At 36.1% G+C, this 18,539-nt stretch overlaps 1 protein-coding gene across 8 annotated transcripts in view; it reads left to right on the forward strand.

The window, feature by feature from the left end:
* ZNF385B (zinc finger protein 385B) overlaps positions 1-18,539 on the forward strand; it is a 153,049-nt gene that overhangs the window by 116,773 nt on the left and 17,737 nt on the right. For all 8 annotated transcript variants that reach the window (XM_015635392.3, XM_015635393.2, XM_015635398.2 and 5 more), the window contains 2 exons: positions 400-510; positions 12,622-12,784. In XM_015635392.3, the coding sequence (XP_015490878.1) occupies positions 400-510; positions 12,622-12,784 (274 nt within the window). The remainder of the gene's footprint in view (positions 1-399; positions 511-12,621; positions 12,785-18,539) is intronic.

The raw sequence follows: 18,539 nt of genomic DNA on the forward strand, positions 1-18,539 counted from the left end.
AATAAATGAAAGTGACTTGTCAGTGTGCAAAAGTGGCTTCTGTAGTATGTCTGTTGGAACAGTGGGTGAGAGGGGAGGGCTTTCATTTGCAATTCAGGTGTGGTAGTGGGGCCCTGCAGCCCAGAGGATGTGCAGAGCTGGGGAAAGACCTGTTTAGTAACCTGGGGATGACAGCAACAATGAAGCTGCCTTTTCTTCATCATCTTTAGCATGCTACCAATTCCCTAACATATGTTAAATCTAATTATTGTGAGGGCTGTAGTCTTATTTCTCATGTTTATCTCAAAAGAGAAAAGACCTTTCTCCTTGAAGTGTTTCTTTTGTTGTTTTTTTTTAAATTTTTATCTGTACTCTTTATTGCCCTGAAAAGTTCTAAATTGGTTATTGTTTGTTCTCCAGATGGATCCTGTGCAAAAAGCAGTCATAAACCATACCTTTGGAGTGTCCATTCCCCCAAAGAAGAAGCAAGTAATTTCCTGTAATGTCTGCCAGCTTCGTTTTAACTCTGATGTGAGTATTGCCTATTTTGCTTCCTTTTTTCCTTTTTTTATTTTTTTTTTTATTTGATGCATTAAGTATAATTAAACTAAATCTCTTTTTCCCAAATAACTCATTCCAATTCTACCTACATTCTGCTCAGACTGATGGGCTGGTATTTTGTCCACTCAGTGGCAGAAATCTATAGAGCATGAACTCCTAATTTTTTTTTGATAGCTCTGGCATGATCTCCAATGCCACGTCAATAGGTGAGATCCCATTTGACGGTACAGTAACCTTCCAGAGGAAATGCAAAAAGAAGTGTTTTGCCTGAGGTTTTATTTTTAAAAAGGAGGTGAAGCAGAAAAGCTTCCCAGTGAGTTCTCCAGGTCATATTTGCTTTCCTTCCAAAAAAAATAGCTTTTTCTTGTTTGTACATCCTTGCTGATATGTCTTTCCATTTCTGAATAAAGTCACTCTTCCTATAACTTTCATTTAAAATAAATACAAACACTTAGTTCTAGCTGTCATTTTGAGTATGAGAAATCCAAAGAAACTGTTTCCTGGAGGTTAATCTAAAAAAAAAATCATTACAAGAGAGTACATTGGTATTTTTTAAATACATAACCATTTAATGTTTTATCCTAAGTAGCTTGAAAATTCAAGGAAATATATCTAAGAAAATGATGACCTTTGACAGTTAAGGAGTATGCATTTGTTCTTAGAGACTATTACTTAATGTCATGAAGTTAATAAAAACAAACCCAAATTCCCTGATTTTATTTTTTTTTTTTATCTCAAGGGTAAGAATGAATCCCTAAGGGATGTGTTAATATTATATATTTTTCTGTCATAATTTTGGTCTCACAAACAGTTTGCAGGTGCCTTCTCAAAGCCTTTGAGTATTTTGTGCTACTAGAGATTTGCAGTAAAGCACCCATACCCATTAGCCTGATTTTCTCTGCCTCTAACATTGCACTTTGAAAAGTGTCTTGTAAAGTGTTTTCCCCAGTTTGCCTTTCTTGTCTAGGCTGGTAAGGATTTTGAAGCAGTGCTATCTTAGCTTCAAATTGATTTCTAAATCTGTCATCATTTGACAAGCTTATTAAACTTCCTTTGAAGTGGCAATATCTGCTTAGTTAACTGATCTCAGAGTCATTATTTTAAATTTAGTTTGCTTGTCTTTCTACTTTAAGATTTAAGGGGGAAAAAAACCTTTTCTTCTCTGATACTTGGTCCAGGTATCTCCTTTTTTGGATTTAATCAAGGAGCCAATAATATTTTTTTTAAATTTTCTTTGGCTTCATAGATCTTGCTTCTGAGGTGGATCCATCACTAGTGAGGTGGCTCAGGCTGTCCTCACTCTTCCCTCTCCCAGTCTTCCCTGACTCTTGAAGTCAGGGTCCCTCTGATGATGGGTCCTGTGCCCAGAGGAGTCACTCACTTTGTCTGTGCTGACATTCAGGTGGACAAACAGCACTTCAGGCAGATAAATTGAATCACAACTGAGTGGCTTGAAACATACAAAGAGCTGAAATGTTATATAATTTTGTACATCTGTCAACCAGCCGATTTTTCCTGTCTAGACTTACAAAGTAGAACAAAAAGTGCATATCATACTCTGCTTTAAATAGTGGCATCATAAAAAGCATGGCAAATTATAGCCACACTTCTCGGGCCAAGTGCACTCAATAGGGTGGTGTGCTCTTTCTTCCTAAATTTGATAAATATATTCAGGTGTAGTTACTAGAAAATATCATCCTTTTGAAACAAATGGTTGTGAGAAATGATGAAGCACTGTGACTTTACATGCTGAAATGCAGCACCTCTCTACAGCAGTTTAGTTTATCAGGACATTTACTAACAATACAGAAATTTGATTTTGGAAAGTGCTAAGGGTATAGCAGTGTTACAAATACCAGAAGATACTTAAATATCTAATTTACTAAATCTAATTTCACAATTGTTTCATAATCTCAGCATCCAGGAATATTTGGAGAATGAGACTTCATAGTGTAGTACTTCTATTTTAAAAGCTTTCTAGCCTTTCATTGGGTTACTTAGCTTCTCCTGAGAAGCTGTACATAAGATTCTAAATTTTCCTTCAGGTTCTTAACCTTAAGAATTATTTATCTGAACATGTGCTGCACCCCGTTTTCTGAGAGTGAGACCCTATTTTATTTGGATGTTATTCTTGCCTATCCAAATAGACATTTGAAACACTCCCCCCCATAATCTGCATTGTTATAATAATTGTTATAATGGCAATGGGATTTCAACCAAGCTCTGCAGACTCACAGTTCTTTCTTAGCTTGTTGAAAATCCTGTGCAGAAATAAAAATCTGAACTCTGCATGTATTTTTCTTTTTGGTCCCTTTGGACCAAAAATAATGTGAAATTATTCTCAGGGCATGGAATAATCTTTACAATCCATTCTTTCTTTGCTGGGGAAGAAGGGAGGTGTGAACCTTGTAACTTCTGAATCCTTCAGGAAATCAGTACCACCATGTGACATGGTTTTGAGTAGCATCAAACTCAGTTAATCTGCATTAAAACTTCAGGGTAGCACATTGCAGAATGACATTTGTACTACAGTCACTCCACACTCTCAGTTTCTTCTCGTTCTACAAGGCTGACATACTTCTTGTTGTTGATAGGCATTCCATTCCTTTGAACTTTTTCTGACCTAAATTATGCAGTTAAATGAAATTCAAATGGCAAAACTAAACTATAAAGTGTATTTTTTGGTTTTTATTTTTACTCTCCTAAATGAATTTCACTTGCATGGTGTTTGAGGATGCTGACCTCATTCTGCTGGTGTTTTATCAATTGCACAAGAAACACACAGACAGTGAGTATTCATCTGTGACGAGAAAATTGGTTTCCTTGCCTGAAATCTTTTCCTTGTGCTGTGGACACTCACTGGTCTGAATCAACAGACTGAAAAAGAAAAATAATACTAGTCAATTTATAGTTGTCAAACCTCCCACTAAATTAATATAGTGAATTGCAAAGGTTTTGGGCTTCTTTTGCTTATGTGTCTGCACATTTAGTTTTGGTGAGACTGTTCTGGCAGCAGATTCAGAAGGCAGGGATCTGCAGCTACTTGCAGCAAAAGATCAGAGATGGGAGGAAATTTAAAAATTTAAATATTTAAAAATAGGTTGTCTTGAATGTGGGATTAAGCATGTGTTGAAGTGATGGCTCCTGTATTTTCAAAAATAATGTTCCTGGAATTATTTTTCTTCTGCCATATTATAATTTGAACAGTATTTTCTAACTGAACTCTTCAGGATCTCCCACTCTTCAATTTTTAAAAGTACAACATAAGAAAACCTCTGTGTTCAAATTGTAAATTTTATCTAGTCTTAACTTGATATGCCTGTCCTCTTATAAAAAAAGAAATGATAGTATTTGACTCATACTTACAGACATTCACCATCATACTTTGCTTGTCCCTTTTTAATATCTTCAGCTCCATTTTGGTCAAATTGGAGATTGTCTGTTGTATACCATATAAATTATGGTATATAATTAGTTTGGACATCCCTTCCAACCTCTGTCAACTCCAAAAGAAACTGTAGTACAGAAGAAATGATCCAGTCTTGCAAAACAGAAAAATAAAATGTCATCTCTGAAGTAACAGCAAACTGAAGTTGTCTTACTAGACTGAACTACTGTTCAGGGGAAATATATCTGTAAAAGTAGTAGCAACATCACAGCAGTGTTAACTGAGGTTGCTTCAACAACATTTTTTTGCATGATCTGCTTAAGATATCCTAGCTGGAACTCAGAGTGGGATTAGGTGCCTAAATTTAAGTGTCTTGCTGTTCGAATATCTGGGGTGTCCAGGACATCCACAACAGCCTGATTAATTGACAAAGGACACCCGAGGACATGCCAAATTATGAGATGCCTGCCTCTAGAGCTGGAAGCTTGGCTTCTGCAGAATTGCCCTTTTCTCCTTATCTGAATCATTACATTACCTTGTGTTCAAGTAGTTTATCTGCTTTCCTCCCTTGTTATTTTTATTTAATTGCTTAGTCTTGAGGTTGTTTGGATTGTTTAGCCTGGAGAAAAGAAGGCTCAGGGGTTAGCTTATTACTTTCTATGCCTACCTGAAAAAAGGTTGTAACAAGGTGGGTGTTGGTCTCTTCTCCAAGAAACAAGTGATAGGATGAGAAAAAGCTGCTTCAAGCTGGGCCAGAGGCGGCTTAGATTGAATATTAGGAGAAATTTCTTCACCAAAAGGAAGTTGTCAAACATTGGGACAGTGTCTGGGGAAGTGGTGGTGTCGTTATCCCCTGGAGATGTTTAGAAGATGTATAGGGACATGTTTTAGTGAGAACATGGCAGTGCTGAGTTAACATTTGAACTTGCTCTTAAGGGCCCTTTCCAACCCAAAGGATTTTGTCATAGTCCACAGAGGTTTAGAATCTTAGGCACTGTACAATTAGGCCAATACTAATCAAATCTCTTTTTCCATCAGCCAGGCTTCTCTATAGTCCAAATTTGCAAATGCCATGCCTGCAGAACATGTTATTGTTCTGATTTTTGTTTGGTAGTGTTCTTTTCGTAAACAGACTTTGTCATCTCTTGATCGCTCCTAAAATAAGTGTCTGCTTCCCCCTGCACACTTTCTGTTTCTTATAGAAATGTCATTGACATGTACCAGGTACAACCTGGTAGGCACCATCTTGTTCAGAGGGTATAATTGGATTGAAAATAAACTGATGTTTGCACAGTGTGTTGCTGTGTGGGTAATAACTGCAAGTCAGTCCTGATTTTTGGTGTCACCTCAAAAATCAGGAATTGACTCAAAAATCAGGAGGAAACACTTTGTAGGCAAATCAGAAAATCAGATGTAACAATTTGGCATTAAGAGACAATGAAAGTCACCTTATTATTGAATGCATTTAAAGCTAATAAAGATGATGTGATGATAGCATTCATCTTTTTAAAAAGCCAGAAGAGAAATTTTTTAAGTTTAGGCAAGTATTGCCAAAAGGTGACTTTGCAGATTTAAATAAACCATTCATGCTGCCAAAAGGATAATAAGTAAAATAATCAATAGCATCACATAAAAATCCACAGAACTGTCATTGTCTTCTGTCAAACATTTTAAATTTTTCTTATTTATAAGACTATATTGATTCTTTGGGTATGGAGGGTAGTGAAGCAGATAGGAGGTAATTAAAAGCATAAATCTCAGGAACTTGTGAAGGTAATTTTCTGTTTTGTAGACAGAACTGACAAAATGATGAAAGTTGTTAGCTCCAACATGACAGAAATACCGCATGATTATAGGGTACAGGGTTATAACATGATGGAAGTTCTGTTCAAATAACAGCTATTTAATGGGGCTTTTAACTAAGTTTGGTAAGGTATTTAAAATATGAGCTGACTTCTTACGACATGGCTGATATTCACAGCTCCTTGGTTTTTCCATGTTCTTTTCAATAATAATCTACCTTACTATTCTGAGCAATTAGGTTTTAGAAATCCGTAAGGGTGGAATTGAAAAACTAATGCATAGCTTTGCTGTAAAAAATGTATGAACATGCCAAGTTTTCAGATTTCTTCAATTACTTCTATTATTAATAACAAATGAGATAAAAGTATGTTTTTCAACACTACTTCCTAATTTATCATGTAATTTTTATTAGAGTTATGATTCTAGTCCACATTCTTCCTGATTTATATACTCAAATGTGCATACTCTTACAGAATGGTTCTAACAGGTAAACTAAATGAGCAAAGATTTTGTAGATACCTTACTATTATGAGAGCTTTCTAGTTTAGGATCTGCTGTGAATTAAAATAACAATATGTTACAAACATAAACACTTCTCTGCTCCTGTTTTGCACAGTTCGTTTCCTTCTCTAGTGGGACCATTGTAATCAACTTGATGTATAAAAATGGGCAGGAATACAGGGGTTGAGAGGTGTTCTTTCTACAATGTAAGTTATGACTATATTTAGGACATGTTGTTTGTTTTTTTTTAGCTTGAATATATGTAAATTTTTTTTGTGATGTGCAGGAAAAAAAATCATCTATATAACTAGTCCATAACAGAATGGAAGATTTAAGGATTATTACGTATCTGTTCAGTCTTTCAGTTGTTTCATTTTCCATGGCTGAACTGCTACTGGCAGAGGCTTTTGTGGTGTTTTCAACAAATTATTTTTTCATTAGAGGTTACCAATTGTATCAACACCAAATGAATACAGGATCTGAGATAGAATCACTGAGGGTGGGAAAGACCTTTCAGATAATCATGTCCAGTTACCACCATGTTCACTACTGAACCATATCCCCAAAAACCCCAGATGGTTTTTGAACAATTTCAGGGATAGTGACTCCACCACTTCATTGGGCAGCCTGTTAGAGTTAGAATTGCTGTTGAGAGTATTTCCCATCCAGTATGAGTTCCTGCTTTAAGAAGCTGCAGTAGCAAGTGAGAAGAAATAGGAGGTGGGAGCCACAATGTTGAGTTCTGCTGAGTTGTGGCACTCACCTAATAGTGCGCAGCTCAAGGCATGAACCTGCATTTCCCACATGGATGCTTCAGTCGCCCTTTATTTCTGCATTTCTCCTTCCTTCTGTCCATGCAGATCTACATGTATTTAATTGTATATGTTAATTTCCAGGCTGAATGATGTGGTAGCAGATTCAAGCATTCAGCTAAAGAGTTGATGGTACAATTGTCTTCTTTCCATGAAGACCTAATGAAGGGCTACTTCAGCTGAGCTTGAATGAACCTGTAAAAAATCTTTTTTTACACTGAACCTTCAGACTTACTCAAGCCTTTCATCAGATTAATGTTTCTTTGTGTAGCAATAAATTCAGTTAATTAGTCATTCACATCGCAAGTAGATTCTGTCTCTTGTGAAATGTCAAAATTAATCATGTGGATTTCAAATACGCTGTCAGTCATTGCTCCTGATGGGGAAGATTCTGTAATCTTCTGTACTGCAGTCTTGCCTGTAGTTCAGAGTTTCCTTAAAGATAATACTGCTATCAATTAATCCATATGATCTACCTGTTTCCTGGTTATCTAGATCTTTCAATATATGCAGATTTATAAACATTTTTAGCTTTCTACAGAGTAAAGCTACTGAGGTTGTTTTAAGCACTTCAATATGTTAATGTCATTCACATTTATTTTCAAAAGTATATTTAAATATAGAAGATAATTTAATTTGTTGATGTTTTATTAAATGCAGTCTAGTATAGAAGGCTATTGTATATGTATTGCATATAGTTGTACAGTTTAACATCCTGCTTGCATTTCAAACTTAATAATTTGTAGTTGAAAGTACCAATTAAATGCAGATTTTAAATAAAATAGACCATCCGGATAATTTTTAAGAGCAGAAAAAGCTATCCTTTCTTACAGTCAGGTCATTAATCCTTATAATATAGAGGCTTTCTTAAAAATTAAAACATTCACAAGGTTTGGTTGGTTGGGGGCTTTTAGTTGTAGATAGAACTAAGGTGTATAAATTAAAAAAATTATGGGGAAAAATTTCATAATTGTCTGTCAACTACATTCTTAATTATTTGCAACTTAGTTTCAAAAACATCTATTCACTAATCCATGGTCTTACAAATACGTAGACATATTTTTAAAGTGTCACAAAATATGCATCCTATTGATCAAAAAGTAGTCCAGACAAATGCACAAACACTTTTTTGGAGTTTGGCCTGTCAGTACAAAGGTATTTTTTGCATTCTGATTCATAACATCACATTTATGGCAGCTTAAAGCTTTTCCTATTCGTTAAATCTCACCAGCCAGTACTTGATGACCTTCTGTGCTCTCTGATAAGTAGGCAGGTTCTTTTTTAAAATTTTGCAATATATATATATATAACAAGCTAGTAGACCACAGTTTTAGATTCAATTCAAAATTAAACTTTCCTTTCAGTTAAGGAGGTCTTTCATGGAAATAATTTTTTTATTCCACTTTCTCAAAAAGCGTCTTCCTAACCTGTAATGCATTTAATTTAAAAATTGTAATAATGATAATTCAGTGGTGAGGTTTAATACTGACTATGTAAGCAATAGATGTAAGCAAGAACTTAATCTTCTTGAAATGAAAAATAAATATTTAAATAATATTGAATTTTGGCATAGATAAATTATTTTACTGCAGAATTAATTAACCCCTACAGCAAATGCAGCTGTGTACTTTGGAATAAAATATTTTGCAATTAAAATAATTATAGTACCTGAGTATAGAAAGGTATTTTTTGAGATAACAGATTTTCATTTTGTTTTTTTGTATTTTTTTTCATTTTCTTAAATATTGTTTTGCTACCATAGAATTTGCATGAATTAGTTGTACTTAATGATGTTCAAAAAGTACCTTCAGGATCCATTTAAAATATTTTATTCCAAAGATATTTACTCTAAAGTTAACTTCGTATTTTAGTGGGCGTTTATATTAAAAATCGTAAACTATCTTTCTTTTATGGACATGTCTTTTGAACCCTATGTGTGCACAACTTCCTCTGGATTGCCAGAGCAATTTAAAATACATTTTCAGCTTCTTGCCTTAACTAAAAATGAAAATTGTGTATGTCATGGTTTATTTCAAAGATAAGTCTAATATTTCAATGATGTAGGAGACAAAGCTATAACCTCTGCTCTACTGCTGTATTTGTGTCATAAGCAAGTCTTAAGTGAGACTTGGAACAAACATGTTTGCCTTTAATATGGTGCTTTTGCAAATATTTCATAAAATTAGAGTTATTAATGATCAGGAAAATAACAATCATAGAAAATGGTATCTGTAATAATCAGGAGTTCCAATTTCAGATTGCCTCAGCTGCCCTTTTTTCTTTTGCTTGCTATGACTCCAGAAAACTCTAAAGGTTTACAGAACATGGTGATACAGCATCTCAGTTACTGAAAGGCAGCTGACTCAAATGATTTATCACATAGTGCATAAAAAGCAAACTCTGACCTTGCAAGTGAATCTGAAAGGACTAGAAAATAGTGCTTATGTAGTTAGGAAAGATTGCTTCAACACTTAAAGGAATCCTCCTCTAACTTCATGCTTGGGAAGAGTATCTGTGTTTCTATTCACAGAACAGAGATGAGCTGAAAAAGCCTAAAAACCAAAGGTATAACAATATCCAGCCCACAGAACTGAAACTTGACAAAGTCAATGTAGAAACAAATAGTATGTACTTAACTGACAAAGTGAGGCACTGAAACAATTTTTTAAAGGTAGATTTTTGCATCCCCTAACTACTTTAAAATCCAACCTGGAGAATCCCCCCTTCCCCCAAAGGAATATGGTCTAGTTGGGACAGTATTCAAAAAGGATGGCATCTCCAAACCCCTGCTTAGGCTGGTCATAGCAATACTTTTTGGCATTATAACATACAACTATGAATTTGATAGATAATGATAATTAGAAAGCTTAAAAATTAGTACATTCACCATGTGTCCATGAAGCTTTGCTTATTATTATGGAAATCTTAATTTTAATTCTTCCTGGGCTTGTTTGTTCTCAACAGGTCTCATGTACACTATATGAGGATTGAATGAAGGGAATCACAGAATGTAGTAGGTTATTACTGATATTGCAGGCATTTTTATTGCAAATATCAGCAGAAAGGCTTATTATCAAGGAATTGACTTACTAAGTCTTTCTCTTGGGTGCATTTATGTCTCTTATGTCATAGCTTTGGCCTCAGGCAGCATATGATCTTATCAACAGCACACATATGCGCAGAGCATAGAGTTCAAATATTTAAAGGGACATCATCAACTTGAGGATGCTTAAGTGGACAATCTTGTACTTGCTATTATTAAAAGTTAAAAGCATTGGAATTGAAAGAGCATTTATATTCACCAATTTTTAGCTCCACTTTCTGTACACCGCAAAGTGTAAATAGTTTATTGAATTTTGTTGGTGGAAAACGCCCCTTCCGGTGCATCATGTCACAACTGCAAAGCTTAAGAGAAATGGATGAAACCCAGCAAAGGTGGAGAGAGGCAGGGCGATACTCCTGTGGCTCATAAGGCACATTGGCATAGCAGGGCACAAGCAGGACTATGCTCCTCTGCCCACATTCAGAACTGGAGAGATCCAACCCAGAAGTTGACAAGTGTCCCTTTAAGTAGAGCACGTAGTACTAGTGGTATAGCTGGTTAGTTGTTTCTTTATAATCCTTAAATTGTGTTTGTATGAGTGTTAATATTTCAAAGGTTTTAAAATCCAGAAGAATTTTAATAGCAATTGATGAGTAAACTCTTCACTGTTTTTATAAACAAGTTTTTAAAAGACATCTCACTTTCAGAGGGATTCAAAATAAAACTAATCTAACAGCCTTTCTTACTGAATGCTTGCTTACTAAAATCTATGAAATGAAAGATGTACCCACAACAGCACACACTGTCCTTCTGAGGTGGAAAGCACGGTGTTTCATGGGCTGTATGATCACTTAAGAAGTTCTGGTGTGTGAGAACTTCACTCCTCTATTTTAGCAACAATTCTCCATCAGTGTAATGGTGCCAGTAACTCGTGTGAGGACTCCAACATGCAGTTCTATTGCCTGCTCCGGCTGTTTCTACTCTTCACTTCTACTCTACCATACGATAAAGCTGTTATTAGATGCTGTCCCAAGGTGACTGTATTGTAATGCCCATTTCTGCTGATATTAAAACAATTTTCCTCATTACGGCAGCACTCTTCATGGAGTTCAAGCATCTTAGATATTATAATTGCTCTCTGTAAAAAAGCACGTGTTTTGTTTCATGGCTTGCTTCACTTAACACAGCAAACTAAATAGCTGATAATCGATTGATGAGAGAGAATGGTTTTGCATGAACACAGTGAAAGTTTACTTGCACTGATGTTTTTACAAGCCAGGTGCCAAGATGTGCTTAGAAGAAGCATGCTTTCTCTGAGTGTTTTAATTTGAAGTAAACAACAATATTAACTTATTTGGTTAATATGTAACCTTCAATAGAGGCACCTAGTGGTATGCCTGGAATAATGTTTTGAAATTGTGCTCGGAAATATTAATTACACAAATCTACTGCTGAAGACTAAATGTAATGAAAACAGACTTTTTTGGATAGGACTTTTTTCTTGCCCATTATTTGGTAAATTAATTTATTAAGAGGTCAAGAAAAATACTTAAATTCATTAGCTGAAATTTCCAAGCTTTGGAGCTTGTATTAAGCATGCAGTTCTTTAGTTTTGCTTCTGACAAAGTGGCCTGATTATATAGAGTCAGGAACAATGAAGGGGAATCAATATTTCTGAAAAATTGGGCAGATATTTATGTGTCTAGCTTTAGCTGTGCAATTTCAAAAACACTGACCTAGTTTCTGAAGATAGTTTTAAGGCAAAGGTGAAGTAAACATCTCAGGACATAATTCTACTGTTCTGTTTGGGCAGATTAAGACAAAATAAATATTAATAATTTTAAAAAGCTCCTCTTCTCTCTGTCCTTCAGGTTCAAATTTCCTTAGTATTTAAAAATTAATATTCAAGGCAATTTATAAAGCAATCAAGTCAATGACAAGTATTTAGTTTTCTATGTTGTACTTGGGTCTACTGAAGTTTACAGGTGTAGTGTTTCCTCATTTTAACCCTTCTTGTTTGATCTAATAGTGAAGTAATATTTTTTCAGTTTTCAGTTGTCTCAGTTGCTGTTATGTGAAGGTGAAAGTATTTTATGAAATCTGTACTAGATCAAAAAGAAGGGAAAACTGATTATTTAATCATGTTTCAGCAGAGTACATCTTTTTAACTGCAAATAATAAAGACTAGGGAACACTACAGGAAAATTGAGTAGCATCTTTCTGAATTGGATGTGTTTACATTTGTATAGTCATTTAAATCTTTAAACAAAGAATTACGTTAGGAGTGACAGAGTTTTATGTAATCTTGAAGCCTCTTTTTCCAAGTTACTGAAAACATGCAGTATTCATTAAAATCCTGTCATTGGAATATATAAGAACTTACATCCACGAAAAGCATTAATATAAAGCTGTTAAATTTTTTTAGGTAGAATAATATGGTGCCTACTATTGAAAGTGTCAGTTTTCTGCCTTGTCATCCATTGTATTATATACAAGTGCAAAAAAAAGTGAGCCTGATTTGTTCTCCTTTGTAGAGCCAGGCCGAGGCCCACTACAAAGGAAGTAAACATGCCAAGAAGGTCAAAGCACTAGAGGCAACGAAAAACAAACCCAAAGTTGGTACTTCCAAGGACAGCGCAAAGGTTAACACGGGCTGCTCCACCACGCCAGTCACAGCCAACCTCTCTGACAAATCAGGTCAATGAAAACTTTTTGTTCTATACATCCTTTACTTTCTCCTTTTTTGTGTTTGTATGAGAGAATTTGGTTGCATGATAGTGATCCATAACTTGTCTTTTCTAAAATTATTTATGATGCTTTTTTGTACAGAATCGATTTGTTTTGATACTCTCAAATTGCTTTTGCACGTCTGTGATACAACTGGTGGGCCTGGATGCTAAAGTGTATTTTTTTTAAACCTATCAAATTTACTGTTATAAAGTATATATGTTTTTTTGGCAGTAGTGGATGGATGTGGGTGAAGGGTTAGTTCTGTGGTGATATATATTTAGCTGAAGCACAAGAAACCTTTGTAAGAAATTTTTCCCTTCTTAATAAACAATGTTGCTCTAATAGGAAAACACACCTACAGAATGTGAGGCTGGGTATTTCCTGACTTTCACAGCTCATTAGTGCTTCAACATCACTCCTTTTTTCTTTATACCCTCCAGATGAGTAATCTAAGGAAGATAAGCAACATTAATAGCAGTGGAATTGATTGAGTTTCTGCTCTGTCAGTGTTGTATTACTGAATGAAACAGGAGACTTTCATGAACTCGCTGACAGTGTTATTCAGGAGGCCCCTACTGTGGATTACCCAACTATCAGTCCAGTAGACTACTGCTGATAAATTTGCTTCTGCCTAGGGAGCCATTTATTATCCTCTTCACCAGAGCTGATCTTGACTCAGGTGCTGTGAGGGGAATAACAGTTTTTTGACATGTGCATTAAAAATAACAAAAAAACAAAAAACAAAAAAAAAATCCAACTCAAAAAAAGTATCAATGTCTATTTGTCATCCTGCTGTTTTTACAACAGCTTCAAAACTATCTGTGGGTCCTAACAATGACAGTGGGTGCCAAATTTTGAGTTGATTTTCCTAGCAAATCACATTTTAGTTTTGAGAGAGATGAAATCAGTCCAAGCAGCATCTTCAGGTAAACAAGGCATGCTACTATAAAACAGTAGCAGTTTGCCGCTGATCTAAATGTAAGGTGGACTATTGAACAGAAAGAGATTTAAAATATTTGATAAATATTTAATTCTCTGAAATATCAAAAATAACTGTTTAAGATCGCTTACTTTTCCAGGTGTACATGATGAGAACCAGACAACTGCTGAAGTAAAATATCAATTAAGACTTTAGAGGATTTAGTATGTTAAGAATTCATCTGTGACAACATAATTTTATAATGCCTTCCCTCTCCTATGCCAAATGTTGAGGTCCAGATAGCAAAAGGTTCGTCATCTTTTTCAAACTCCATCTTTCTCTTCCAGAAACCATCTGGAGCTGTCTTATGTTTCCTTTGCCAGACTATGAGGTCTGAATTGAATTAATTATTTTCTTTCCTCTGCAGTGTATCTAAAATCTACATTCAGTTTTTGATAAATAATATAACCAGTCAAAAGGGAAACCTGCTCTTTGTATTTTTTTTTAATTGCCCTGTTTTGACAGTTATTGTTACGCTATTAATTGCTCTGTACAAATTAGAGAGATTACCATCTGTGTCTGTTGGATTACACCACTGCAACTGTTTCTACATTAAAAATAAATCCCAGTGGCAATTTAGTTAAACACTTTCTTCCCATCAGGAGAACAGTGGGACACTCTGTGTAGACTCCTCAGAGCCTCTTACTGCTGTACAGGAGACTGAGGATGGGATGTTTGGGAGGAAAGAACCTGAATTTGGAGCAAATTTTATTTGTAGGAAAATCTGGTCACAGAGATGGGGAACAACTTGAAGATTGGGGGTTTTACCAGACTTGGAACAAACCATAGTTTTGTTCAGCTACAGTTTCCCTTACAGATACTATTGCCCATCTATTCTTTGACATGTCTTTATCTCCTTAACATAATGCTTATTGCAAATGAAACAGTCACGAAGTTGCCACTGGGTAATGTTTTGGGCTTTTATGTGGGGGGGGCAGAGTTTAGGTTGGTTTTGGTTTCTGGGGTTTTTTGAGTTGAGCTTTTTTGTTTGTTTTTGTTTTTTGGATTTATTTATTTATTAAGATTTTTTTTATTTGTTTTTTTGTTTGGTTTTTTTTGCTTTGGAGCAAAAACTTATACCATATTTTCTGAGTCTTTTAACACAGTTTTCATTCTCTGAGAAATGCGCTAGTACTAGATATTAAGCTTTTTGGAATATTTTAATTTTCCTTAGAATATTTCTAATACTAAGAATTTCAGTTTGTGTGTAAACAAAAAACAACAAAAAAAGAGATGTAGAGATTTTAATCCTATAAATCCTATAAATCAATCCTATAAATCCTATAAGTTGGACGAAAATTGGCACCTAGGTAGAAAAGAAGTCCTAACTTTTGGTCTATCCTGAAAGATGCTGCCACATGAGCTCTGTTTTGCTTGACCTGCTGACTGACCAGGGACTCTGCCTTCAGGATGGGACAGTTGAAAGTGTGTATGTGTGCTGTTGGTCTGAAAAAATTGCTTTGGAAGTACATAAACTAAATGAAATCAAGGAAGATAATTAAGTTCTACCACTTGGGAACCTGTTGTTTAGCCATTGTACATGGGAGAGTTCCTGAGAAACGTTCAAGTAGTAAATCATTTCTGGTGTCCTTTTCTAGTATGGAAGAGTAGTAGAAAGAGAAGCTAAGCAGACAAGACAGTTATAAGTTCTTGGGATCTTTTTTCTCTGCTGTATTTCCGTGGGTATTAGTGCAGAAAGGGTAGGGAGCATTATAGTAAACTTATAATCTGTAATTATTCTTTTATGTAGGTCTGCTAATAAAGGGGCACAACAGGCATGAGTAGCACCCTTTCTCATGTGCTGTCATTTTGAATGAGATAATGATGAATGATTTGGAGCTCTCCAGACAGAACAATTGTTAAATATTGAACTAAAATGTCAGGTTAAGCTTGCTACAGAGCCATGTGTTCTTTGAGTCAGACATAGCATGAAGTCCAAAACATTTGTCAGAAGTCACCACTGTAGTACTAACAGGAAAAATAATTTCACAGCTAGTGATGAATCTATCCAAGGCAAAACACAAATGCATACAGTCCTTATTTTTCAAAACATATGATGCAGTGGTCTCTCTACAGCTGTTCCTTTCAGTTTGAGAAATAGCTTCTGGTAGAGCTACAAAAGTTAAATTAATCTTTCAGTTTTTTTGGGATATTTCCAGAAGGCTCCTGTAGACAAAAGTGGCCTCAGCCAAGTGGAAAGGCATGACTGTGGTCTGAGCATGACAGTGTCCACGTTGTGAGAGAAAGTGCTTCCCTACTGTTGTGAATAATACAGTGTCACTTGGAAATGGCATTTGTAAATTGATCATCACCAAACATATACTGATAAAGCCACAGTGCAGGAATGGTGCAGGTGGCTGCACCCTGAGTGGATATCAATGGGTTTAGCTGAACAAGTTGCTCCTCTAACTTTGTTAGGCTATTATGTGATCTCATTGTCTAAACTCACAACTCCTTGCTGTTCAGAAAATATTTATTGGTACTTGTAAATACCAGCACTCTACCTCATTCACTCTGCAGACAGGAAAAAAATCACCACAGATTGTGTGACAAAGTTGTTACTCTCCTACTACAGCTGAGCCATCTCTGCTTGTCCTGATAGGTACTTGCAGATTGGAGGTGGCAATAAGGAATGTATCCATAACCTGTCTCCCACACTATTTCTCAAACCACACAGGAAAAGTCCAGTAATGGCTACAGTTTTATCTGCTAGAAAATCACTACTGTGACCCTGCAAGCTTTTTTGTAGCTGCTTTGAGGTGTGGTTACAGAACAGCAGTGTTAGTAGCACTGGGAGCTGCTCTTGCTGTGGTGGGTTGATCCTGGCTGGATGCCAGGTGCCCAGAAAAGCCACTCTACCACTCCCCCCTCAGCTGGGCAGGGGAGAGAAAATATAGCAAGAAGCTCGTGAGTAAAATTCTGCCAAACTTAAGGGAGGTTTCTGACAGCTTGTCACAGAAGCCACCTCTGTAGCCCTCCCACTACCTAAGCTTAGCTGCACAAACTCAGTGAGGTGGCAAAGATTCCCCTCCCTCCCAGTGGAAGTTCAGGGTTTTCAAGATGGCTGCACAGAAGGATATGTACATGTACGACACTGATCTAGGAAAGGGCAAGGGTAATACCCAGTACACAACATAGTTTAGAATATTTGAAGTGTGGTTTAAATATAGCTCTAAGAATGCAATAGAAGATAGTGTCTGTGACCCCAGGTCAGCATAGTCTAGATGCTTACAGTGATGAATCCTTCAGGAATGCATATGATAATGACTGGATTGAAATGTCACTGTTTGCTTACCAAGCAAAGAGGAGTTCTTTGATCCTGCCTCTAAATCAAAATAAATAGTTCAAAATGAAGCATACAAATGATGTGGTATCAACTTCTTTGCATTTTGCTTTGATATGAAAATTGGAAAGTAAACACAACTGTTTTTAACTACTCGAGTCAAAATCATATTTCAGATTATAAAAGATAATCTTTTTTTGGCCTTTGATCATTTGCTGTATGCTCTATTGGCCTCGTGCCTGTTTGTGAAATGATAGGTGTGGGCATTTCAAATTCAGTCTTCATTGCAGTAAGAGCAGAAGACGCTGCTCCTTGGGAATTAGTAGGTAGAGATAAACCCTTTGCTCTGTGGAACCCCATTTTGTTCAGCTGGTAGAGGAACAGAGAACATTAAACACCTAACTAGGCCAATTGCTAGAACCTCTTTCAAATCCTGACCCTTTGTACTACTGCTTTGCTCTGGGGCACTGTCTCAGGACAGCTCAACAGGTAGTGTGCAGGGTCATAGTGATGACGTTCCAGCGTATGAGCATGGGCTGATCTGCTGTGAATGGCAAGAACAGTGGGAAAGGGCTGTGACTGCCAAGCTTTTTGCCAGCTTCTTGATCCTAAGTGGGTCCTGTAGGAGTTATTCCAGTCTCTACAGCTGCATAACTCAAAATAGCTGGAGGTTATTCTGAGGAACATTGTCATGTCGGAGTGTGGCGCAGTGTCTGATGCTGAGTGAACTAGATCACATTTGGAAAATGACCTGGACCTGTTGATGGACCTAATAAATTATTTGATGTTGTGTAGAAATACGGTAATTAGTTGTCCTGTTAGACAGGATTGGCAACTCCAAGCTTTAGCAGACTTAGAAAAGTTGACTTTGTAGTCTTGTCTGTGGGTTTTAGTTCATCAAGGGCTATCTGTGGATGCTTTCACAATCAAACTGACTGGTTTTTTCTTTTATTCCTAAAGTAGCATGCAACGTGTTGAATCACATTTACCCAGGAAGCTTATGATGGTCTGGGGTTCTCCCATGTGCCTATTGCCAGTGCTGTGTATTCATCAACTACCAATGAGGGGAAATGTCCCAGTGGAGGGCTCAGTTCCTATTTCACAAATCCACTATCAGAACGCTCCCTTACTCATCTTGCCCTCATTACTTGTTTTAAAAATCTTTCTGACAGTGCTTAAATTCTAAACTTTTACATATGCAACTCTACTTGGACTAATGCAAAAAAATGCTACCAGATCTCTTAGCAAAATCGCTTTTCACCTTAGCATTTGTTTCCATTCATCCCCTTGTTTTCCACACATTTTAAAGGAATGGCTTGATTATATAGCTCAAATAAACTGTTCCTTATATGATCCTTCAGAAGCAGTAAGGAGCCAGAGACATACAACCTTCCCAGCTGAACTGTGGTCTATCTATCCTGGAAAATTCGAGGTTATTTGTCACACAGATAATCATTATA

This window comes from Parus major, chromosome 7 (genome assembly GCF_001522545.3).
Source record: "Parus major isolate Abel chromosome 7, Parus_major1.1, whole genome shotgun sequence".
In the NCBI taxonomy this organism is placed as follows: Eukaryota; Metazoa; Chordata; class Aves; order Passeriformes; family Paridae; genus Parus; species Parus major.